Source organism: Stegostoma tigrinum, chromosome 40, assembly GCF_030684315.1.
Source record: "Stegostoma tigrinum isolate sSteTig4 chromosome 40, sSteTig4.hap1, whole genome shotgun sequence".
In the NCBI taxonomy this organism is placed as follows: domain Eukaryota; kingdom Metazoa; phylum Chordata; class Chondrichthyes; order Orectolobiformes; family Stegostomatidae; genus Stegostoma; species Stegostoma tigrinum.
This window is the reverse complement of record NC_081393.1, coordinates 10,313,968-10,339,397: the sequence shown is the minus strand read 5'-3', so window position 1 is coordinate 10,339,397 and position 25,430 is coordinate 10,313,968. Positions and strand designations below refer to the sequence as shown.

Here is a 25,430-nt window from a genome sequence, read left to right as displayed (position 1 = left end):
TGCTGTTGGTCTGGAATCTTTGCAGCCAGTTTGCAGGAGAATGGTGCATTTCCTTTGCTTGAAGCGATCAGTGAGTTATTTGGACTGTGATAATCTCACAATAGTTTTATTGTGACCTCTTCTGAAAAATGGCTTTTATTTGTTTCATAAGCCAGTTTTGTTCAGCTGTTGTTGCAGTATCTATATATTTGTGTCTTTGAAGCATTTCTCAAGGCCTATGGATTAGAAGAAAGGTTCAGTGGCTCAAGTCGAGGACTCCACAGTCTCTAATTTGCACAGAATGAATGCATTTTTCAAAGTAGGACAGGAAGTTCTCCACCCTTCCCCTTTGCTGGCCTGCATTGCATTTAATGGGCTGAGCACATAAATCAGTTTGAAAACATGGGTAATTTATTGGTGGTTCATAGGTGAAAATACATCACAGGCTGTTTGGTGATGGGGAGGTAAAGAAAAGTCATATGCAGAAGCACTCTTCTGGATACTAGGGTAGAAAGAAATGACAGTTGTATATGGCCAAGGGTAAACTTTTGACACGTGCCCTATTTATGTTCAGATTGCTGTGTGTAAATTGGTGACTTGATAGCCCTGAAGTACAATCATCCCATCTTACATAGTATGTAGTTGGCTTTTTAAATTTTTTTTGACAAAACAGCAGTGTCTTTAGCAAGTTGGGGCTGCATCTCACCTTGTCCCAGGCATTAGAGAAGACATGTCTGAATAAGTTGATGAAATAACTTGTTGATAAGTGCTCGATGCAGTTGCAATATCAAATGAGCTTTTATTCACAGATATGTGCTACTGTTAGAGTGGTAGTTTTGTTGTTTAGACAGGGGTTCACCTGCACATCAATCAACTTGGTCTGCTGTATCCGCTGCTCCCAGTATGACCTCCTCTACAGCAGTGAGACCAAGTGTAGATTCAGACCATTTTTGCAGAGCATCTGTGCTATCAAGGTGACAAATGACAACACCTGCTTTCCAACTATTTTAACTCCCCCTCCCACTACCTGGGTGACATGTCAATCCTGGGCCTTCTCCAGTGTCACAGTAGCACTACCTGCAAACTGGAGGAGCTCATCATATATTCCGCTTTGGGACCCTACAACCCAATGGCCCAAACATGGATTTTACCAGTTTTAAAATCTCCCCACCCTAGCCTCATTCCATGCCTGAGCCTCTGTCTCATCTGTACCACCTTGACCTGACAGAACCTGTCCATCTTCCCCCCCAACCTATCCACCCCTCCCATAATATTGACCAATTCTCACCACTCCCCTGTCACCATCCCACCCCTCCTCTATTTCTGAGCTACCTTCTCCCCTCCCCTTTACTGAAGAAGATTCCCAACCCGAAACGTCAGCTTTCCAGCTCCAAACTGTTTGATTTCAGCATCTGCAGTTTTTTGCTATCTCTTAGCATAGAAGCCGCTGTTGAATTTATTCTTTATACTCTTTTGTTTTGAAATATGGCTGATTTTCCATTCCATCAACGCATATAAATAATAGAAACCCAACTGACAAATTTTGTTGGGGGGGGGGGGGGGGGGAGGGGGGAGGAGGGAGGTTGGCTCTTCTACCAAGTCTTTCTTCTGAGCCATTGTTTGCAAGTTGCTTGAAGTGTTCAGGCAGGCAGATCAGGTGCCAGAACAGATACAGACACACCTTGCCAAACTGGACCAGAAAATGGTTACAGGGCTAATAACCTCAAACTGAGTGAGGAATAGAAGCTTGCCAATTATTTAAATTATGAGTGAAGCTGCAGGTGTTGAACTGGGATGAATTAAGTAAGAAGTTACATGACGCCAGGTTCTCATCCAACAAGTTTATTTGAAATCTCAGGCTTTCACAGCACTGCTCAGTCAGATGAACTTCACTTGGAGGAGCAGCAGTCTGAAAGCACATGATTTCACATAAACCTGTTGGACTACAACTTGGTGTCGTGTGACTTATGACCTTGTCCTACAAATTAAGTTTTGTTTTGTAGGTCGTTAATAAATGGGGATATTTACAAAAATGTGACGCAGCTAGCTTGTAATTCCATATTTATTAAAAGTCATCAGCTGTACAGCTGTACTAACGTTTGCACATCTTTATATCCTAATGCATTGATTTTGGCAGATAGCATGCTAAGGATTTGGCACCAATTCTCTGCATTTTATTGCCTGTCATCAGTCAGAGCTGATTATAATTGAGAAGATTAAGCCCCATTGTTCTGAGCTTGTTGGGAATAGTGCTGTAGCTTTCTGTAACGTTGATGGGGGAATACTTACTCAACTGCTGGCTGTTGCTTGATAAAATAAACAGTTGCCCAAGTCATTGCTGGAAGATTTTGGTTTGAGTCGAAGTTGGGTGGGGTTTAGGTGTTTCTATTGAATCTAATGTTACTCACCAAGGGTTGTTCTTGTTAGTTCACCTTCACATCATCTATCATAAAGTGCATTCATGCTCAAGATGCAAAGTCAATAAGAGATTATGTTAAAACAGAAACAGAGGTCCACAGGAAATGATTGAGGGTGTGAACGTTTCTACAAAATGAATGTGTATTTTTGGTTGACAATGCAGTTTAATTTTGGTCATTTACTACAACAGCATGCCTAAAAAATGACAACAGTTGGAACTGTTGCTCAGGCAGGGCATCTTGTTTCCTCAAATCTGAACTTAATGTGACTTGAGGAAGGGAGAGTACCTTGCCTAGGATAGTGTCTTCTAGATCCAAAGACAAGTTTAGATATCCCACTTCAGATGAGACACAATTCTCATTAAAACAAACTGTTACGATGACAGCTACAGTACCTCCAAGTGCAAATATGTTCTTTGCATGCTCTGAATCAGTAAAACACCAAAGACTCTATTTAAAATAATCCTTTGTTGATGATGTTACCATTCAACAGTGTAACCCTTCCACTTGTACCAAAAGGAGTATAACAGTCCAGCTGTGCCAATAGATGGATTTCAGTAAACCATGACATTATGGCACCTAATTTGGAATATCAAGTGTTGATATTTCTTTTGTCCATGTTCAGGTTAGGCACCAAATGGGGAAGTCTGGGATTTCTGTCATCAACTCCCTCTTCTTTGAAAGCTATCTCTGGGATACATTTTTGCTTACATATGACTAAATGAGACAAAATTTGCCCATATACGTTCATGTGGCAGTAATGACATCTTTATGAAGCCACACTAGGAATTTGTTTTGTGTTGTAGTATTCTAAAACCTGATTAGATTCTTCAGAATCTAATTTAGTCCTTTCAACTCCTCTTCCAATGTAATTAGGAGAGGGAACAAAAACTTCAAGCAAAGCAACCAAACTGAAGGTAAACAAATCCCAGTTGGTCAGTTCAGCAGCATGACAACTCCATAATGTGAACTGTAAATTTCCCTGCCCCCAAAAGATTTCTGAAAGACTCCCTTGATCTCTCTACTGAATAATTGAAAACTATTTCCTTTGTGTAAATGAGGCAAGCTGTAAAATGTGCAAGTGATTAAAGGCTAAGGTGCAAACAAGCAGATGCTTACTTTCTGACTAAGAAATCAGAGACAGTATCCTTTCGACTGCGGCAACTTGCAATACTGATTTATGGGCAGAAAATGTCCAAATCCTTTTGGAAGAACACTAACACGTTTTAGAATCAAATTGTTTTGACTAATTCAAATACTTCCAGAGCAATGTAATAACAAAAGCACATGATTGTAGTTTATTTAAAGCATTAAAAGTTTTAAAGTCTATAAAATGTTCAACTTTACAAATGTTCAAATACAGCCTTCCGAAGTGAAAAAGGTACTGCCTCTTTTACAAATATGGTCACTTGAGAAGTCAACTCCAACTTACTCAAAGGTCTCATCAACCCTCAACAGCACAAAAACATATTCGTAGGGTCTTGTGACTCAGGGGTAGTATATCTACCTCTGAGCTAGAACACCCAGGTTCTTGTATCACCTATCCTAGACAAGCACCATAACATGTCTGAACAAGTTGATTCACTGAAAATATAACCAACATTTTTGTAGTTGAGATGATCAGAGGATTCGGCCTCTAAGCAGGAAGGATGAGGCGGCGTTGGAGTGAAGTGCTTGAGGTTGAGAATTCCACTGAACATGTCTGAACAGTCAAGTGAAGTGAGACTTGAGATGAGAAAATAACGTGCCCTGAGATTCAGGGTGTGTAGGCAGGTGGAGGCTGGAACTGGTTGACAATTTCATATTCCACTGGATACGGTTCGTTCTCTTCCATTTCTGATAGCAGTTCCAGTGCTTGTTCCTCTTCCTCAGTTGGGTAGTGTCGAAGGAGGTTAGCAGCCGTCGCCAAAATGGATGCTCCTCCAGCACCTGCCACTAAGTAAAAGCTAACTGCAAAGGTCACATAGACACGGGAACCATGATATTTTTTGTGTTGCTGCTGAAGTGCGAGGATTAATTCTGAGGCCCAGTAGCAGAATCCAATCACCGTGGCACACTGCAGAACTGCAAACAACAAACAAAGACAGTGAGTGGAGCAAGGATGGTGGGTGCCAGAACAAAATCTGAACAGAACTCATGGCTAATTCATCCTTATCCACCAGGCTTCAACACCATAAGGTTTGTTGCCAGGATTCCAAACAGAATTGGAAGGTTATGCAATGAGATGCTCCTCGAAGTACAGACAATTTAGTGAACCAATCAGCAGGAAACATGGGAAACAACTGGGGTCTAACTGGAAGCCTAGCAAACAAAGCCATCATTCTCACCGGGAAAAAGGAGGAAGGAAGACGCATGTGGGGTAGCATGAACTGGAGTAGGAAAGGGTAGTGATGTGTATCAACAGAGTTTGTACATGCAAAGAGAGTGCTCACAAGTGGTTGGAAGGGGACAAGAGATGGAGTAAGGACACTAGGGTAAGACTGCAATCTTGTCTCCGAGTGAACTGAGGTGTAAACAGGTAAACGTTCACAGCGAAGTGGGTACACGGAAATCATTTTCTCCTTTTTTCAACTTCATACCCACAAAGCGGGTTGCAACAGCACAAGCTTAAATGTAACCTGCTCCTGATGCCCACTTTTCTCCTAACTCCACTGAAGTCAGCTGGAAGCATGCAATACCAAGTCTGAGTATTTTGGTTGATATTTGTTTTAAATTCAACCAAGCCCAAGCTCAATCTCCACTCCCTATCCTGATTCTCACCCCAAAAGCTGAACATCTGATGTTTGACACATTTTTACAGCCATTTTAAGTTATTTATTTGCATTATTCTTTGTTCGCTTGGAGTTTTTCTCTGAAATTCATGTTTACTGCAGTGCCAAATCACCCCTTATGAAGAAAGGGAACAACCCTGCACCAAACAATGGCAGAACAATTATGATTAGTCAGTTCTGAATAATAAACACAGGCAAACAGCTCTTTCACATAATTCATGGGACATGGGCATTCTCTGCTTCAGCCTGCATTTATTGCCCATCCCTAATTACTTAGAGGACATTAAGAGCAATTCTTCAGAACGTTTGGATGAAGAGTCACGGGACTTGAAACAGGAACTCTACTTTCTCCCACAAGCGCTACTGGACGTGAATTTCACCAGCAATTTTCATTTTTGTTTCAGATCTACAGCATCAACAGTCATGTTTCATTTAGAAAGACGGAAAAAATATGTACTCAAAAGAAAAAAAACAATATGCTAATGAAGGGCCTCCTGCTCATGCACTTCAGCAGCAGAGCTGAAGGAGGAAGTCACCAAGTACTTATGCACTTCATATTAATGCCACAAATGCTGATTCACAAAGTAGAAACATCTTCCTTCTGAGGATGTAATCATTTCAAAAGCACCTTGCATAATGGTGGTTTAAGGGTTAAAAATAAAGCCAGATCAAGATATCACATTTACAAACATCTAGTTTCACTTGGACATACCTGTGAGAATATGAGCAAAGGCATATCTACGAGTAATCTTCAAAGCTGGATGTTTTGGTCCAAATACATCAAGGAGAAAAGCAGACAAACTGCAAATAATCCCCAGGAAACAGAAGGCACCAATGACCCGCAACAGGAGCACAGTCTGATGGTTCATACAGTAATCTGGAGACCAAAAGATTGAGTGTCAGGCCGTTTCACCAAATAATCAACAATCAAGCAAAATTCAAGATCATTGAAACTAAAATAAAACAGAAGGTTTTTTTAAAAACCATGACTGTAACTTTCCACTAACTTCAACTCATTGTTTAACATCAGAGGGAAGAAAATCTTCCTCCTTATGTCAAGATTCATGTTGCAAATGGATTTCTGTGGCAGCGTTCTGGAAAAGGGTCAATGGACCCCAAATGGTCACACTGATTTTGCTCCACAGATGTGGCCAGACCTGCTGGAATTTTCCAGCAATTTATTTCTTATCAGTTGGTACTTTGTTGGTCAGACTCTTGCCTCTGAGTCAGAGGTTATGGGCTCAAGTCCACTGTTGGACTCACAACAAAGATTCACATTTCACTGCTCAATTGAGGGAGTATTGTGTGGTTTGACATGCCCTCTAGACACAATGGAGCCTCTCTCAGGTGGACAACACATATTACAAAGCACCATTTCAAACGACAAGTAATAAATCGCTCGACTTCTGACCAGTATCTGGTATTAAAGTATCACGTAGTTCAATGGTTAACACTGCTGCCTCACAGCACCAGGAGCTCTGGTTCAATTCCACCCTCGGGTGAATCTGTATGGACTTTACATTCTAACCAGGTTTGCCTGGCTTTTTTCCAACTGCTCCAGTTTCCTTTCACAATCCAAAAGATATGCAAGTTATTTGGATCAGCCATGCTAAATTGCCCGTAGTGACCAAGGATGTGCAGGCTACACGGATTAGCCATGGGAAATACAGGCTTGCAGGGATAAAGTTGCGGGGTTTGGATGGGATGTTCTTCGGAGGAACTGTATTGACTCGAGGCACCAAATGGCCCCCTCCCCCACAGGGTTTCGGACGATCTGGTCACTGGGACCTTATTTGCTGCGCTGCCGGATTTGGGACACCTCGTCGTCGTGAAATGCGCGTTTTTCCCTCGGTATCGTGGACAAGTAACAAGTCCCAATTTATCCTTCGAGTGTGGTCAGGGAATCTGACACAGTTACAATCTTGAGAAACTAAAATGTCCAACATCGAGGCAGTGAAAGAGGAAATACGGAATGCATTCCGACGATACCGAGCCGAAGCGTCAGCACCGCCCTCTCCTCTCGGTCTCCACCTACGCTCACATATTACCTTCCCAGTTCATTACCTTCCAGCAGGGCCGAGTCCAGGCGTCCCAGGACATCCGCAACACCGAGCTCCTGCCGCGGGCACATACCCCCGTGCGCGCGCAGCCAGGCCGGTTCCGCCAGCGCCGTGCACAGCGCAGTCACCGAAAGCGCGCCCGGCACCGCCGACGCCAAACTCCGCTCCGTTTGCTTCGGTAGAGCACCCCCAGCTCCGGAACGCCGGCGTGATCCTGACAGACCGGCTCCCGCAGGTCCATACATTGTCCTTTCCGGCCTGGGCCGCCACAAGAGAACAACGAACCACCGAAACTCCGATATCAGTAACGGACGACGACGACGACGACAATAAACGATTCCAGCGCAGCCATCAGTTTCGCATCCGTTTTCGATCCGGATGTGACGTCTGAATTGTTGGGCCAGACTGCGCCTTGGTGATTGGTGATATCTGCGCTTGATGGACGGGGGTCTTAGCCAATAGAAACTGGATACGGGCAAGACCTCTAACCAATCCGGAGCAGGAGTGGGTGTGGCGACGGCGCTTCTGGTTCGGGGGAGGTCACACGCGCGCCTGGGATGAAGTGGCGGTTGACGCTCGAGTCCCGCTTCTTGGCGCATCCCGACTCCCGGGCCTGGTATGTGGCCTGGAGCCCGAGCGGTACGCTGCTGGCTTCGTGTGGAGGCGATCGGGCAGTGCGTATCTGGGCCAGAGAAGGTGCGGGCGGCTTCCCGATTGATCTGCCGGGGCGGGGGGTACGAGGCCTGGACAACCGCATTTCATTCTCCCGACTCTTGTTTTTCCACACCCCCCAGGGGCCTCCTGGCTGTGCAAGTGCCTCCTGGAAGATGGGCACCAGCGGACCGTGCGGAAGGTCTCTTGGTCGCCCTGCGGTACCTACCTGGCTTCGGTCAGCTTCGACGCCACCACCTGCATCTGGAGGAAGAAGGAGGCCGCATTTGAGGTAGTGCACTCTGAACTCCCGCGATGGCTTCATGGTTTTTGTTGCTGGACTCTTCATCCAGAGACCCAGATAATGTTCTGGGGAGAGATAGTGGGAACTGCCGATGCTGGAGAATCTGAGATAACGTGGTGTGAAGCTGAATGAACATAACAGGCCAAGTAGCATCAGAGAAGCAGGAAAGTTTGACATTTCAGGTCGAGACCCGACACGAAACGTCAAACTTTCTTGCTCCTCTGATAATGTTCTGGGGACCTGGGTTGGAATCCCACCATGGCGGATGGTCGAGTTTGAATTCAATGTCTGGAATCAAGAATCTAATGATCGTGAATCCATTGTCGATTGTCAGGAAAAACCCATCTGGTCCGCTAACGTCCTTGGGGGAAGGAAACTGCCATCCTTTCCTGGTCTGGCATACGTGTGACTCCAGACCCCAACAATGTGGTTGACTCTTAACTGCCCACTGGGCAATTAGGGATGGGCAATAAATGCAGTCAAGCTAGTGATGCCCTTACCCTGTTCATGAATTTAAAAAAATCACTTTATTGGGGAATAGGTGTTGAGGACAGAATCTTGTCATGAAGGATCATTCATTTAAGACAGAAACGGAGGAATTTCTTCTCCCCTGGGCTAGTGAATTTGTGAAATTCTTCACTGCAGACAACTGTCAAGATTGGGTTATTAAACGTATTTGAGAATGAGAGACAGATCTTTAGTCAGTAAGAGAAGGATGTTGCGAGTGTTGGAGTCTTTGAGCTATCAGGAGATGCTAAATAGGCCGGAGCTGTTTTCCCTGGAATGTCAGAGGTTGAGGGGTGACCTTATTTATAGAAGTTTGTAAAAGTATGGATAGGGTGAACAGCTAAGGTTTTTTTACCCAAGGTTGGTGAGTCCAAAACTAGGGGGCATACGTTAAACATCAGAGGGGAAAGATTTAAAAGACCTTGGGGCAACTTCTTCATGCACAGGGTGGTGCGTGTACAGATTGAACTGCCAAATGAACTGGTGGAAGCTGGGTCAGTCACAACATTTATAAGGTGCCTGGATGGGTATATGAATAGGAAGGGTTTTGAGGGATATGGGCCAAATGCTGGTAAATAGGATTAGATTAATTTGGACTATCTGGCTGAGTTGGACTGAATGGTCTGTTTCCATGCTGTACAGCTTTTATCAGTCTGCAAGACGCAGATGAGCAGAACACCCTGCCAAACCCACTGCTATCGTTGCGTTCTGAAACGGCTTTTGGAAATAATGTTTTCAAAATAATGCTGGCGACATTTCTGGCAGCAGTTTTATTTATAACTTGAGTCTTGTGTCAGCTTAAAACATGAGATAAAGTTGTTAGTTACATTGGGTCTTCTATGAACTGTTTGAATGGAATGGACTCGGTATAAGTTTGAGCGTTTGTTTCTCAGGCCTAGTGTTTGTTTTCATAGCTTTTGACAACACTGGAAGGACACGAGAATGAAGTGAAATCTGTCGCCTGGGCTCCATCTGGCAATCTCCTTGCAACTTGCAGCCGGGATAAAAGTGTATGGGTTTGGGAAGGTGAGAAGATATTTTGCATAGAATACCCTTTGAAAATGCCATTCTGTAAAAAGCACCCGAGACACCTGTCTTAAATGGTGGTAGAAGCAGAAACCGCTTAATATTTTAAACAGTTGGTGGAGATGCACTTGAAGTTCTGAATCTTAAAAGCAGACTCAGCTGGCACAAACATGCTGGGCTGGAAAGCCTCTTTTATACTTGAAATTTGCATAATTCAATGAGATATGTCTTGGCTGTTGAGCCTTAAAAGTCACCCACGATATTGATAATTTGTATAAAGGGTGTATTCTTTCATGGGCTGTCCCAACTTGTTAAGACTCAATGACTGTGATTGGTGAACTAGTAAGAATTGCAGGTTTCCATAGCCAAAAATCATCCATCAAATTAATACACACATTAATAGTATTATGGTCACTGTTGCTCAGATCTGTTTTCAGTTCCATATTTTGTTAACTGAATTTAAATTTGACTGGCTGTCCTGTTCTAAACCCACATTCTGCAGAACGTTGACCTTGGCCTGTCAATTCCGATTGTAATGATGTCAACCCTCTGCCATCAACTCCTTTAAAGATCATGTATTGTCTCAATGATAACGAAGCACAAGACATAAAAAAATGTAGATGGGAGAAAAACGTTACAAAGGCACAATAAACCTTGAGTGGATGCAAGAGTCAAATAGAATCAGATTTCACATAAAAACTGAAAAAGCTGCGGATGCTGTAAATCAGGAACAAAAACAGAAGATGCTGGAAAAGCTTAGCTGATCTGGCAGCGTCTGCGGGGAAAAAAAATTCAGAGTTAACATTTCAGGGCTAGTCACTGGCTAAACCAAGACATAACTTCCATCCAGAGCACTGTTTAAACATGTAACTTCCCTTTTGCCCCAAAAGGTGTGGCCATTGCAAAACTTGATTTATGATGAGATTGAGTCTGAGATACTGAAGAATAATGTTCCAACTGCATTAACAGTTTCAGAAACTAATCAGGTGATGCAATAGACTCCAGGACCAGTTCCTTGTCCTGTTTCATCATGCAGATGTTATGACTTGTTTATTACTGATGGGGAAATTAACAGAAATGCTGTGTATGGTTTTATAAACCTGTTATAGGCCTGTCACAGACTCTCAGCTGTCTGAAATTGGTAGTGTACTGTGTTGAAGGATTACAGCTCAGTCCACGGAGTAAGGACTCTATATCAAAAACTATTGATGACATTCTTATTTGCCTTTTAGTGGATGAAGATGATGATTATGAGTGTGTAAGTGTACTGAATGCTCATACCCAGGATGTCAAACATGTAATTTGGCACCCAAATGGAGAGGTAAGAGTTCACAAGAACGACATCGTTGACATTTCCAACTGCTGTACTTAGTTATTTGCAATGTCCGTGTTTTCTGATTTAGATTGGATATGTTGTCTTATGAGCAAGATACTGACGTACCTTTTCAAAGACTTGACATAATAAGGACTGCACAAGTAATTGTGGATGTGTATTTTGAATTCAACACTAGCTCCTGGCTTCTGGAAGCTATGATAACAGCATTAAGCTGTATAAGGAGGAAGATGATGACTGGGTCTGTGTTAACACTCTTGAAGGTCATGAGTCTACAGTTTGGAGCATCGCATTTGATAAAACAGGAGAGCATTTGGTATCTTGCAGTGATGACAAAACTGTTAAAGTCTGGAAAGCATACAGGCCTGGAAATGAACAAGGTAGAGTAACTGAACTGAGCATGATGTTATAATTATCATATCATCTTGTGAAATGTTTAAATTTAAAACTCATGACACTTACCCTCAGAGAGAGGTGCAACTGCAGGGTGGAGTGCGTTATCTACCCCCTTCAACTTGATTTTGATTTAATCCCTTCCATGGCACCCAACCCCCTCCCTCACCTTTTGGTCACATTACACTGTTGTTTTTGGGCTTTGTCAGTAATCTGATTAATTGAGAAGATGGGTGATGAGTGGTGAGTAAAAGAAGCAATCAGTTGTGTGTAATAACACTTCAGCGTGGAAAGAACCTGACACCGGATACTCCATTGGACACCCAAATCCCCTGAGCTTCCAGACCCCGCTGTAGCTGTGACAAAGTATTCCACTACTGTTTGTGTGGATTCCCGTGCTGGGCTCTGCTGGTTCAACTGCCAGGGCTCCTGACCCACGAATTTTCATCACCATCACCTCGAGTCGTATTAGAGACTTGTTCTCTAATCTTGATTGGAAGTGAGGCTTGTAACTTGGAATACAGTTAGAAGAGAAGATTTCAGTCCATCCCGTTCTGTCTCAGGTTATTGGGTCACAGAAGAGGTGGCTTTTGAGTTAATATTTCAAGAGGCCAATTAAAAATGATTCCTCTTTAAAGGTTTTTGTATTGTTGACAAAACAGTGTTGCATATTTTACAAATGTCCTTCCAACCTGAAACATTGCAACGTTTTGATTGTGCAGTGGGAATCAGTCTCACGTGGACTTGCTAATTCATTATCTTTTTGGTGCAGGCGTGATATGCAGTGGATCAGATCCTTCTTGGAAATGTATCTGCACTCTATCTGGCTTCCACAGTCGCCCTATCTATGACATTTCTTGGTGAGTTCAAAGACATAATTCCATCAGTAACCTTTTCAAATGGCAAATTCCCCATTTCAAATGCTTTTATGACTGTCACACCAACACCACCCTCATTCTAACTGGTGAGAAGAAACAGGATAGTTGCGAGACACTGGGCTCAATGCCTCTTTTTGATCTCATGTGGAGCCATCCATTGAAGAATTCACTTTTCAGCCAGTTTCTCCAAATTTATTTATCCAGTTTTAAATTTAATCTGTTGCTTCTGTATGCTGACTTGGTGCATTTAAGAAAACATTTTCTCTTTCTGGCTTTTCACCAAGCAACCTACATCTATGTTTACTTGATTACTAAGCACTGTGATACAAAACCGTTGATCTTGAACATCTTCATCAAGTCTTAGCACAATAACTGCTGAGCAACCTGTTCACATTGCCTCTTTCTTTCAGGTGTCACATGACGGATGCAATAGCAACTGCATGCGGTGATGATGCAATCCGGATATTTGAGAAGGACCCTGATTCGGACCTCCACCAACCCACCTTTTCACTCACGGCTCACATTCCAAAGGCACACACAGAGGATGTCAACTGTGTGGCTTGGAACCCCAAGCAGCCAGGGTTGTTGGCATCCTGCAGTGACGATGGGGACATTGCTATCTGGGTGTACAAGTTCGAAGATTAGTGCAAGCATGCATTCAGAGGTATGCTATGTGCCAATGCAACTATCCTCCGCAACTGCATTGCATGTGCACTGTCCAGTCTGGAATTATGCACCGTGACTACTTCATGTACCCATTTCCACATTTGCACTAATTATTTTGCCAGTTGCTGGTCATGTTCTGCAGATTAATAAATTGTATAGAACTTAACAATTAAAAACAATTTGTTTATACATTTTGGAAGACAATCAAAATTACTTTAGACTTGTACACAAGTAAGTGTTGTGCATCTGAAATTTGAAACAAATTCTGCAGATTTTTAAGCTTTATGTTTGGTACAAATACTTAACCTGCAAATGGTATTTGTGCATTCCGACAGGCCTGATCAAATGAGTAAAACAGTGCTAGTCCTCTGGTTTTTACAAGTTTTCCCTTGCGTAAGTCTGCACTACAACACTAGATGCGATCATGTTCAGATGCAGTTTGAATTTTCTTTTTTAAATGCTGTGATGGCTGGAGGATGATGGCAGGTTCTTGAACTGTTTCCAGCTCATGCATATAGCCCTGTGACAGATAGTTAAAATTTACACACTCCTAAACTAAGATTTCTACAGCATAGATGACCTTCATTCCATTTGTTTCTGAGAATTATAAATCGGTACTTACCAATTCACAGTTCTTGACCGTAAGTTTCAAACTGAATCACACTGCTCCAATTTCTGAATGTGTAGTTTTGGTAAAGATCAATCATAATCCACAATCCTTCACATGGAAAGAAATGCAAAAGAACTGGATACAAGGGACCGCTAACAGCCGAACAGGGGCCAAGCACTAATGTGGGAATTGTCATTTGAAACAAAGTGATTCTAAGAGAAACCAGTGGATTTAATATTAAACATTTATTCTGGCCAACATTTCATCAGAATAATTAAGGTTTCAGCTCACTTCAGACTGAACAACACTTAAAAACTGTACATTACCAAGGGGCATGTAAGGGTTAAAAAAAAATGCAGGTAGCCAAAGATCCAACTACAATTCGTAAAACAGGTATAACAAATGAAACTATTGCAACTCTACATTCAAAATCATTGCTCTAAACTGTAGAGACTGAACAGAAGTGTCAAGCCATGGTGCTTAGAATGAACGTGCTCCCCAGTCATTTCAGAAGAATAGCATGTACCCATCTCTCAATCATTGAAGATCTTCAGAAAAGTTTTTACAATGACACAGATCGCACGTGGATGCTTAGTCAGAGTCACTCTCGCCTTCACTATCCGCTTCCTTGACATCAATACTGAATTTGTATTCCTGATCACAGCCCATGTACGCATCGCTCATGAAATACAGTGTGTAATGTTGGGTACTTGGAGCTGGTGCAAGAAAATCGAGTTTTACCTAAAACACACAAATACAACCATTATTAATTTGCTCACCTTCAAGTCAGTTACTGGTGACTCCATCTATACAGAAATTGCTTGTGGTTAACAGGGCAAAATGTTAGTCATGTTACTGTAACAGCACAGAATGGAGCATTTCTGTACGTCATTCCAACTTACGGCTCAGGGAAACTGGCTCTCAAGCAAGTTATGTTGAAATTATGTAAAAGGAGCCTATCACTCCTTTTAAGCCTACCTTTATCTCACATCATCAATAGCATGATTAACAGAAATTTTCTGTAACATGCACAACTGAGTTGCGAACTTGTTGCACCTCAGGTAGAAATGTTTCCTCATTTTAATCTGTGTCCTTCGTCTAACTGACAAAGTTTTGAATCCACATCGAAGAAAAATATGCTGTAGAATCAGATACCTTGCAGTTCCAAGTCAGCGCACGTGATTAAAATATTCAGTATCCCTCCCATCCCCCACTCACTTTTGCTTTCTGTTGTAAGGTCAGTCTCTTGATGGATATCAGACTGTTTGTCTTGGGGTCTCCAACCACCACCCACCAACCTTCCTCGCGTTTCTGAAGGAGACAGAACATAAATTTGTCAGAAAACATCAGAATCCAAGATGGATGCTTGGAAATAATTTCCATCCTGCTAAATGGACTCACCTGAGGGAATAAGGGTGCAATGACAGGTCCAGTCACCTCCTCCTCTCGCTCCAGTTGCACCATCACTACGACTGAGGAACCACTGAACAAAATAGCATATTATCTCAGATGAGTATCTGGAAGTTGTATAACTATTCCAATCTCTGTGATTTCTTTTGTTAGTTGGGGATGCTCAACTCTCTCAATTCCATTGACCCAATAAAATAAAGTCTAACTTGCTCCTGACTTTCCTTCCATCAAACTATGGGAGATTCAGCTTCCAGTATCCTCTGTGTAGCCATCCATTGGAAAAATTCAGTCCATATGTTGGATTTGGAGACTTCCTTCACAAGTGAATAAAAATGTAACCCTCATCTGTTGAAGATTTGGTAATGTCCATTTCTGTAACTACCAAACATGTTCAATTCTTACCCTCTGTCATTGGCAACATGCAGTCATTTTCCGTGAAAAACATGGGACAAATAGGAACTTTGATGCTAATCTCTGCAGTTGGACTGGGCTTGATTTAAATTCACATCCTGCCTGAAAAGGGCGTAACACTCTCTGAGCCCGGGTAATTTTTCATTTACAACACTTACCTTTTAATATTTTCCCTGTCAATCACCTCATAGGAAAGCTCAATGTTGGGGTAACGGTTACAGAACCGGGCAACATCCATCATCTGTGCATCAGAGAGCTGGAGCAGTGCATTGCGTTCGTCATCCTCCATTTCCATGATATCAAAAATACTGTCAGTCCCCTGGAAGAAAATTGCATGATGTTACATGACTCAAATTCAGACCTGGAGATCACCTCAGTTCTCAACTAGTTTTTTTTCCTAATACAGCAACAAAGATGACGTTTCTGACAAGTTTCATAAGCAGACAACCAAATACTTAGAAAAAAAAAATTAATGTCAGACGCTCAAAGTTACTGATTCATTCATTTCATCAATTGTTCTTTTATCCCCGTGCTGTGAAGTCAATCCAAATCCCAACTAACTTGGTGCTTGCCAATACAGACCATTAAAAAAATACAAGCTGGCCAAGTTGAACACTTAGTCCGCTGTGATAGTTGCTGCTGTCTGGTCCTGCACTCTTTGCATAAGTACAACTGTAAGCCTAACTATGTCTTTAAACTGTCTGAACAGTGCTCAATGCCTGCCTTTTAATTTATCCCGCCAACATAACTGTGCGCCTCGTCCCATATTTAGCCATTTGTCACAGAATTCACTATCCTCACCCTGTCAGTACAGCGTTTGACATGTTCTGAAGTGAAATGTGGAAGCTGCTTCAAATAGGAGTCCTTGGACCACATCGCCTGGGTCACCATCTGGGCCAGTTCCATTGCGGCCAGAGCTGGGCTGAGCCAGCCGTTACTGGACAGTACATCCACACAAGCTTGGATTAAACGAATTGCCTGTTAGAAGATAAAACAGTGCAGGCTAACACCCTTTATGAAGGCTCCAGGGTGGAGCATAACAATTGTTATGTAGATGTCATAACATTTGACTACTTCAACTTTCAGTTTCACTTCTCACCTTACTGAGGATCTCCTCTGTGTCAGACTGTAGTTCGGCACTCAGTTGCATGCGGGAAAGATGTGCCTGAAGGAGCAAGTTTGTCTTCACATGAGGGTCATTGAATTTTGGGTTGTTGAGTTTGTGAGGAACCTTCTGATACAACTGTAAAAGTAAGACGTAGAAACAAAGTTCAAGTAACAGAAATGTGACCACTGACTCTCACGACATGACATGCGCGTTTCTCTGTATGCACTGACCTGTCGCAGGAGGTTATCTTCATGGTGCCTAATGGGAATATTTTCATACTCTGCAGCATTGGAGATGATTTCAATCAGACCTCGGATCTTTGTTTTGGCATTCAATGACATACTGAACAGCTCTGAAATCAAAACACAAAACTCATTCTTTCAAAGTCAGTGATGTAATCATGTTTTTAGCAACTCTGCTCACTGTAATATGTTATGATCTAGTAGCTGGCCACGCACGTACTCAATGCTACAAGGAGATTGCACAACAGACTGCTGACTCATCATTGAAGATAATTGATTGTGAGATGGCAACAACACACCTCAACTCCGTGACATTGCAGCACTCACCAATTGTGGTGTAATTGATATAGTAGTAAGCTGCAATCATTCCAAGATTCAGTGGTGCCACATCCATCTCATCCTCAATGCTGATGCACTTGGATTGTTCTAAGTCATTCAGAGTATTTTCCACCAACTGAGAAAGATGATCTGAAAGATGTCTGTGTGACACACCTGAAACATGAAATTAGATGCCATTAATAAATAAACCCAAGTGCTCCAGAAAATGTCATCACATCATACCCGAGACTCAGTTGGCAAAGTGGAGCAGGTTCAGATAAATACTGACGTTAAATATTTTCTATATGTAAATGTAACATCACCTAAAATCTTGGCCCCTCGTAAAATATACTGCCTGCTTAATTCAGGGAACATCTCTGCCCTTTGGTAGGGGACAAGTTTGATTCACAAGTGCATGAGTATTCACCCATGTCTGTCAGAATCACCCTTCACAAAATTTGAGGGTTAGCCAAGTTAAGATATTGACTGATCACAATTCTGTGGTCAGAGTGGTTTATACCAGCCCTTTTGCAAATCGGATGGATACTGCGAAAACATTTTATATGAGAAGACTGACTACAGCAGATCATACACACTTACATTGATGCAGAGCCTGTCACAACCTCAGGATGTCCCAAAGCAATTTAACACCATTTTAGTCTTCTGTAAGAGTTATCAACACTGGAACCTAAGGAATGCAATGCATGACCAAGTCATCTGTTTCAGTCATCTAAGATGAGGCGTAATTAATAACACTGGGTCATTTCCCACAGGACCTTTGGGATGTGCATCTCCAAAGAATGGAATGTTAATCCCTCACCCGAAAGATGGCAGTTCTTGCTCAACATTGCCCTTAAACAGCAGCCTAAATTATAAACTGGGGCTTGAACCTACAATCTTGTGATAAAGAGATGGAAGCGCAACCCAGTGAACCAATTATCGAGTCATAGAATCATAAAGCGCAGAAATAGGTCTGTCAGATTCTGGCATCAGAATGACTTGAACTTCTCTTCCCAATTCATCATGCACATACACACCCTGCAAATTATAGTAGTTTGGATTCTGGGTCATCCTACGGTAAAGGAAGGTCCAGGTCAGGTAATCCACAGCATCCTGCTTGTTCTCGATGGTCTTCGTAACGATTTCAGCATTGAAATGATCATGTAGACAATGATCAAGGTGGGATTCCACTGGCAGTGGCTCATAGAGAAATTTCTTGAAGAAATCCTGGAACAAAGGATCAGTCAAACTTTAGTAACCATACATGTGTGGTGCAAATCCTGGCAACATGCAGACAGGCACAGAGAAAGTACAGGAACTATTTTGAACACAGGCATTTGTGAACCAGTCAATCATCCTCACCTTCTTTGACCCTTGGCACATAATTACACATCGCCCCTCATCATCTTGTAAGGGACGATTAGCTCGCCCAACCATCTGTAGAACATCATAAATAGGATAATCCACATACCTGAAACCAAACAAATATGCGCTGGTCAATTTCCAAATACAGTTTTCTGCAGAAACAGAAATGAATTTACCGGTTGTGATTACTTAAAGTGAACTGAGTTGTGCCCTAAACATGCTCTGCACAAGAAAGAAACCTGGAATTGTTGATGTACTCTCCAAACTTGCTGGAATTCTGGGAGGGGCTCAAAGGTACAGCACCTGATGTGAAGCCAATAAAAAGGTTCTCATGCGAAGTGAACTGTGAAATTTAGTAATAATTGCTAAGTCCCAATAGATTTCAGAACTGCAGGGCAGCAGATGTCATGGTGTTCAACACATGGTTATTACAAGACCCCTCTGTTACTTAGTGTCTTGAAGAACAAATGGGAATAAGTGGTGTTATAAAACTGATCAGATCAATTCCAAATGGACAGACAATGAGCTAAATGTTCATTATGTATCTTGAACACAACTTGCAGCAAATACTGTATGATAGTAAATATAAAATTATTCATAAAGGATCCAGTCAAAATTATGCATGACATTTTAAGGGAGACCCTGGTTTCTGCATGAGGGATTCAAATTTGACTGACAGCAGAAAAGGTCAATTTCTTAAGCAAGATTTTACAAATCAGCCTTCAGTTCAATAAATCAAAATGAATTACATTTAAACAGTTGAATCAACGAGGTCAAATCCAGTGCAAACAAATCAAATATTCCAGGTACTGGCTGATTGCTGTGAATGCTTCAGAAATTTTGCAGGCCCTGAGATTTCCAATTATTGACACAACAGGTAAAAGCAAGGATTGCGAGTTAAATGGGTGCTCTTCCATTCAGTTTACTCAAGGTGATACAGTCTCTCAGTAGGACTTCTGGATCATTCTGTTAAAACTATACAAGCAAAGGATGCACACAGAATTGAAAGCTACACCAGGAAATACTCACGCATGGATTTTGCCATTGTAATATTGGGTATCCATGATGGTTACAAGGTGAGAGGAGATATTCATTCCCCAACAGAGACTCCTTGAGGCTACTACCACTTGCACTGCACCTGTAGAAAAAGGGGAGAATTGTTGAAGTTTATTAATTGACATTTATCATTTTTATGCAGTTGGCCACAATTTAAAGCACCTAGACAGTGGTAACATTTGTCCCAATTATGTACGAATACAACCGAGTTTGTAATTCCTATGTACAATCCTCACAAAGGAGTACAGGGAGGGGTCAGGAGAACTTCACGAACAGAGGAATAACTGGTTAAAATCATCAAGTCACTTGCTGAGGGAAATCAGTGCATTATGGGACAGGTGAACACTCACTCACCTGAGCCAAATATAAATTTCACATCTCATGGCTAGAATTTGTACCAAATCCGCTAATTCTGTTGTTAACATGAGTCACTACCACACCTGTCCTTGCACGTAATGACAATCAAAAGCATCCTTACCAGAGCGGAAGAGCTGTTCGACAATTCTGCGCTCAGCCAGATTGAGCCCCTCATGCAGATAACCAACTCCGTTTGCAAGGGTCTCCTTTAAAGTGTTGTCATTTAGTTTCTCAAGGTATGGAACCAAGTCTTTTTCTGTGCAGTGTAGAAATCTGCAGACAGGAAGTAGGGTTGAACATTAGTTCTCACATAGATCAGTGTCACCTAATTCATATATCAGGAATCTAGACACCTTCCAAAAATTTCACTACTTGTTTAAATGAGACATGGTGAATTATGGAGTTTTGTTCATTGAAATTTCAAAAATGAGGAACCAACTGAAACGGTTTAGAACAAATGGAATTTGAGTCCCCAAAATTTCCAAATACAACTGCTGTTTATTTCTTGAAAAAAATGCTTCTTTAATTTAACTTGCCTTTGTGGCTGGACATCAGCAGCACAGAACGTAAGGATATCAATGGCAGTCAGCCTCGTTTGCTTGCGAGAGGGCACAAAGACAATTACTGGCTTCTTGGGAGAGTGCTTCATGATGGCATGGTAGACAGGTTTGGACATGGACAGCAAGCGAGTCTGAGTGTGGCTGATATTGAAGCCCTGCATTCAAAACAAAATGTTTAAAATCTCATTTTCCATTCCTCTTTTTCTCTATTAACCATGTTATCACTCCTAGAGTATTAATTGATAATGACCAACTTTCCAATCCTCATACATCATTTGTGACTCAACGCACAGTGAGTGATTGCAGGGTGTTTCATTTTGACACTGAATGTTTGACTGAAAGTCACCAGATAGCACTCAAATGCTCCATGTCTGATTGATTGCTCCTTCCAGAAACACCGAGCAGCAGTGCTAGAGATGGAATTTGGTTGGGCAGCTTAATGACTTACTGCATCAACTAGGACAGCCATGCCATGATTTCACTTCAAGTGCTCTCTCACTGATTCTTGAGGAAATTGTGCTCACCTTTTTCAGTGGGAATTTTGTTCCTTTATTGTTTTTGACCAAGTGGATTTAAATTAAATATCTGGATCTTCTGGAATTTATTCTGTACTGTCTTTGAAGTTGAGATTCAAGTTTCAGACAAATTCACAGCCCGGTTAACAAAGGTCACTCAGCTCCCCAAACCTGCACCATCGTACCTGAATGTGTAGTTCCAGAGGTACTGGTCTCACGTTGGGATGAAAGTTGAATGTTGCTGTGGTGCTACAGCCAAGCCAATGTGCCACATCCTTTGCGTTGGACAACGACGAACTTAAAGCCACAATCCTAATGGACCGCTCAATCTGGGAGGAGATGTATCGCATTCGGGAGCAGATAACTTCCAAAACAGGCTGAAAATTTGGAGAAGTCATCAAATGACAAAAAAAATCAAAAACTAAGGCAGAGATGGGAGTAATTTAAGCACAAATTTCAAGCAGAATATTTTGCTCCATCCAGTTCTCTATATAGATGCCTAATGTGACTTCAGTCTGTCACCCAGTAACTCCTATCTTGAAACAAACAGCAGTTTTGTACATTCTTAACTGTTTTATCAAGACAAATCTCCACAATGCTCATTCTCTTACCCCATTCTCTCCACCAATCAGGTGAACCTCATCCACAACAAACAGGTTTACGTTTTGGACATTTTTCCTCTGCTTCCAACGCCGGGACAAGATGTCCCATTTCTCCGGTGTGCTGATAATGATGTTTCCTTTGCCCAACAGTTTCAGATCAGTGCTCGTCTCACCAGTCAGTAACACAACTTTCTTGCTGAGCTTCTGCTGAAACTTCTCATACCAGTCTGCATAAACCTGTGGGAGCAATTGACTGGTCAGGACTACAATCAGGGTAGCGCACCCAGGATTGAGAACCATCAGTATGTGCATGAACCAAAATAGTGCAGCATAGAATTATTAACAGGAGCAATCCATTAAGTGGAATATCACAGCTCAGTAAGACAGTTTCATGGCACCTTTCACAGGCAATGCCTGTAGCAGAAGTGTCTGCAACAATTCATCCTTCTGAACTTTGGACAGCATTCAAACTGGGAGCTGAGAACTCAGGAAGACATTCCTAGTGTGGCATGTACTCAGTTGGCTCTGCACCAGCAGCTGTGCTGACTTCCACCATCACACCTCACAATCATCAGTCTTCCAGAACTGACCAGGTGTGAAATGAAATCATTGCACAATGCTCATTGTGTCCTCCACTCAAATTCAATGGCGAATGCATAAATATTGGTCCAATTTAATAAGAAAGTAAGTTTTCAATGATTTTATCTTCTCTTCTTCCAACACAGCACCCTTCTAAGTCACTTCCCATCCTGAGTTAGAAATATATTATTGTTCCTGCGCTATCTCAGGCCAAATCCTGGAAATCCCTCCCTTAGTAGGTCTACCTACAGCAAATGGACTGCGACAGTTTGCTAGCTGGCTGCCAACTACTCAAAGACGACTTGGATGCCAGCTTATGTGCTGACAATGTCAGGACGATAGTTGACAATTGCCATACAGTACCAAATTGCAGAGCAAGTCAGAGCAGGAAACCTGGCTGATTAGCTCTTTCTGAACTGAGGCAGCTGAAATGATTTGCAGCAAACCAATCCCAGCTCTGGCTCAGATCAAGTAATTTAGCCAGCAGTCTGGACCTTACTTGCCTGCTTCACTCAATGGATAAAGTGCAGCAAGGAATGCTCTGAATATTTCTCCAAAAAAAAAAAAAGCCACCTTTTCCATCTGATTTATGAACTCGACAAGGCATTTCTTGCTCTTCTAGTCTCAAGATTGTCTAAGTTAGTCTTCATCTGCAATAACATTCTGACACTGTGCAACATATGGTCTCACCTGCTCAGCCAAGGCTTCCATCGGAGTAATGTACACACAGCGTCCTTCAGAGTTCTGCAGAAGCATTCGAAGGATTGCAAACTCTGCACAAATCGTCTTCCCGCTACCTGTGGGAGCTCCCACAAACACGTTGTCATCGCTGTTATAAACTGCATTGAAGACTGAAGACAGAAGACAATCAAGTATTTACAACTGTGGTTTCAACCACCCAAAGCTTGATAAGAAACTGTGAGAAGATTATGAAAATACTGAAAAAAAAAGTCTAAATAGAGTCACCTCAAGCACTTAATGCCAGATTTGTTGCCATTACTTAAGAGCACTGGTGCATTAAGAACACTGGCAGATGTACACTCACTATTTCCTCCAGTTGCAGCTGAAATCAAACCAGGCTTTCCACAACAAAAAACTTCAATGTGTCACTTTGTACAAGTCTCCAGGTGGCAAATTGTCCAGTCATGCTGAAAACTATTGGGCTGCAACAGCTGTTGTACAATTCTGTGCAGCACACCAATACAAGCAACAAGTGTTCCTTTAGTCTAAAGGTAGACATGACTGACTGGCTTAATTAAAAAAAAAAATTCTGCATTCATAAATACAGGACTATTTGGCCTTTTGAGCCTGCTGTGCCTTTCAATAAAATCATGGCTGATCTTGTACATCAATGCCTTTTTCCTGCTTTCTCTCAATGTTCCCAGAAGCCTTCAATATCTAAACATATACCAATCATTTTCTTGAATATGCCCAGAGACTTCATCTTGACAGCCTTCTGTAGTACAAAATTCCACAGGTAGACCGCGCAGTGAAGAAACGCTTCATCTCCATCCTAAATTACCTACCGTATCTCCTGAGATTTTGACACCTGCTTCGAGACACCCCAAATGGGAGAAACATCCTACTCACATCCAGTCAGTCCCAGCCACATTAGAGTTCTCTCAGTTTCAATCAGATTCCCTCCCATCCTTTAAAGCTTTTGTGAATACTGACTCAACTGAACCAATCTCTCATTCATAAAGACGCCGTAACAAATACAGCAAGTGCAAAAGTGCTTTAAGCACATGAATTATGTCTGAATATGTCTGAATTTTCATTACTGGTGTCTTGGCACTTGGAGCAAAGCCGGACATTCAACACCAGACAATTTTCTCACGATGTCCCATACAACAATTTAACCCACTTACATTCTGTATCCCTGTTCAGATCAACTCGGATAGAATCAAAAACATATTCAGTCAAGTCTTCTAGGGCCTGCATACCTGAATCTCTTTTCTTTCCATGTCTTGGCTCCCTTTGAAGTTTGAACATTGACTGTGTACATCCTATTCATTTATCATCTTGCATTTATGTTATATTTCACCAGAAATTGTTAGTCCAATCAATTGTGTCTACGTACTTCCTTGTTTTTATTTTTGAACCAGAGGTTTTCATATTTTTCATTTGCTTGACGATGACCTTAACAACAGTTAATCTTTTAGAACCATGACTGGAGCTATACTGTAAGAGTGAAGGAGGATGGTGGAGAGACTTAGTAGTAATGAACCTGATACCTTGTGTCTGGATTGGGTTGAAGAAAGGGAATTTATCCTGGTAGAGATGCTCAAATGCACTGTTCCTCAACGCTGACACTGGCAGTGGCTGCAAGTCCAGAAGCTCTGTGGGGGGAGGATACTTTTCTGGAAGTATCAGGTGCCGGAATGAAACTGGAAGTTGCGTCTCACAGGCTACAAGACAGAATACTCCATTAACAGGAACTGGAAAGCCAATGCAAATTAAGAACGACAAACAGAATATTCACAGCATAAAACAGTGAGACACCATTCGAGGACTTCAAGCAAAAATAACCAAGATAATTCAAAAGTCACTTCAGTGGTGATTAATTCTCAAATGTGCTCAATAGTAAATTCAGACCAAGAAAAGTCTAACAGTTTAGAAAGAAAAATATCTTGCTGCAACAACTGAGCATGTATTTTCCTTTTTTGTCATCCAGTTTGAAACACATAGTTACTCACAGAGCCAGCGGTCAGACACCACTCTGATGAAATATTGCGGAGGAAGAGGTTCAAATACTGGTACGAAGAACATCACCAAATGCTCATCTTGAGCGTATTTTGCCTTCAACAGGAAGTACTCATGGTGCAAGATAACTTCACTGTCTACATCCTCAACCAGGATCCAGAATGCCTCAGAGGATCCATGTATCTGTCGCAACAGACAGACAGGTGGGCAATCAGCAAACACGATCTACTCAAACTTTAACACAGAAAGACCAAATGATCTGCAACAATGAATCGTTTCAACAGTAAGCTGTAATTAATCATCCTGAGGCAAGCACTCAGCTGCACACAGCATTACGCAGACACTTTCCATTCAGAACATATTTGATTCCCAGAATTTTGAACTTGATTTTCTTTTAATGGTTGACTGTAAAGATAAACTAGATTCTAATCTACCTTCTCATCCCACTGGAAATCAGGTGTGATTGTCAGTTCCACTTTCAATGTTGAGCGTGTGATAGGCTGAATGTGAACAGAGAGTTCAAGTTTTGGGAATTGGTGAATGTACTTGTGAATTGTCTTGCCCATCTTTGGCATTCGGATCAATTCCCCTAGTAAGGAAAGAGGGTAA

At 42.0% G+C, this 25,430-nt stretch overlaps 3 protein-coding genes across 5 annotated transcripts in view; 1 reads left to right on the top strand and 2 right to left on the bottom strand.

Annotated features, from left to right (window-relative positions):
* Positions 1-3,668: 3,668 nt before the first annotated feature.
* On the bottom strand, positions 3,669-7,622 carry tmem127 (transmembrane protein 127). The gene is made up of 3 exons (XM_048523142.2): positions 7,232-7,622; positions 5,880-6,044; positions 3,669-4,460 (listed from the first exon to the last, which is right to left on the bottom strand). Exons 1-3 carry the CDS (start codon positions 7,470-7,472, stop codon positions 4,153-4,155), a joined length of 714 nt encoding a protein of 237 aa, XP_048379099.1. The 5' UTR covers positions 7,473-7,622; the 3' UTR covers positions 3,669-4,152.
* A 108-nt stretch (positions 7,623-7,730) lies between these two features.
* Positions 7,731-15,215, top strand: ciao1 (cytosolic iron-sulfur assembly component 1). 2 transcript variants are annotated; one of them, XM_048523143.2, is made up of 8 exons: positions 7,731-7,923; positions 8,022-8,170; positions 9,604-9,715; positions 10,948-11,036; positions 11,227-11,428; positions 12,214-12,301; positions 12,730-12,983; positions 14,833-15,215. In XM_048523143.2, exons 1-7 carry the CDS (start codon positions 7,785-7,787, stop codon positions 12,962-12,964), a joined length of 1,014 nt encoding a protein of 337 aa, XP_048379100.1. In that variant the 5' UTR covers positions 7,731-7,784; the 3' UTR covers positions 12,965-12,983; positions 14,833-15,215. The 2 variants fall into 2 exon arrangements, with proteins under 2 accessions (XP_048379100.1, XP_048379101.1); XM_048523144.2 differs by having other exon boundaries at positions 7,743-7,866.
* snrnp200 (small nuclear ribonucleoprotein 200 (U5)) overlaps positions 13,822-25,430 on the bottom strand; it is a 35,848-nt gene continuing 24,239 nt past the window's right edge. Inside the window, exons 27-45 of one of the 2 annotated variants that reach the window (XM_048523134.2) lie at positions 25,256-25,410; positions 24,815-25,004; positions 24,353-24,526; positions 22,809-22,969; positions 21,549-21,776; positions 21,123-21,314; positions 20,399-20,577; positions 19,984-20,135; positions 19,479-19,587; positions 18,447-18,555; positions 18,122-18,311; positions 17,094-17,258; positions 16,755-16,876; positions 16,516-16,659; positions 16,218-16,394; positions 15,575-15,735; positions 14,997-15,078; positions 14,814-14,906; positions 13,822-14,336 (exon numbers count right to left, since the gene is read on the bottom strand). In XM_048523134.2, coding sequence (XP_048379091.1) covers positions 14,187-14,336; positions 14,814-14,906; positions 14,997-15,078; positions 15,575-15,735; positions 16,218-16,394; positions 16,516-16,659; positions 16,755-16,876; positions 17,094-17,258; positions 18,122-18,311; positions 18,447-18,555; positions 19,479-19,587; positions 19,984-20,135; positions 20,399-20,577; positions 21,123-21,314; positions 21,549-21,776; positions 22,809-22,969; positions 24,353-24,526; positions 24,815-25,004; positions 25,256-25,410 — 2,933 coding nt within the window. In that variant the 3' untranslated portion in view covers positions 13,822-14,186. Of the gene's footprint in view, positions 14,337-14,813; positions 15,079-15,574; positions 15,736-16,217; positions 16,395-16,515; positions 16,660-16,754; positions 16,877-17,093; positions 17,259-18,121; positions 18,312-18,446; positions 18,556-19,478; positions 19,588-19,983; positions 20,136-20,398; positions 20,578-21,122; positions 21,315-21,548; positions 21,777-22,808; positions 22,970-24,352; positions 24,527-24,814; positions 25,005-25,255; positions 25,411-25,430 lie in introns of both variants that reach the window. The other variant, XM_048523132.2, reaches the window with a different exon arrangement.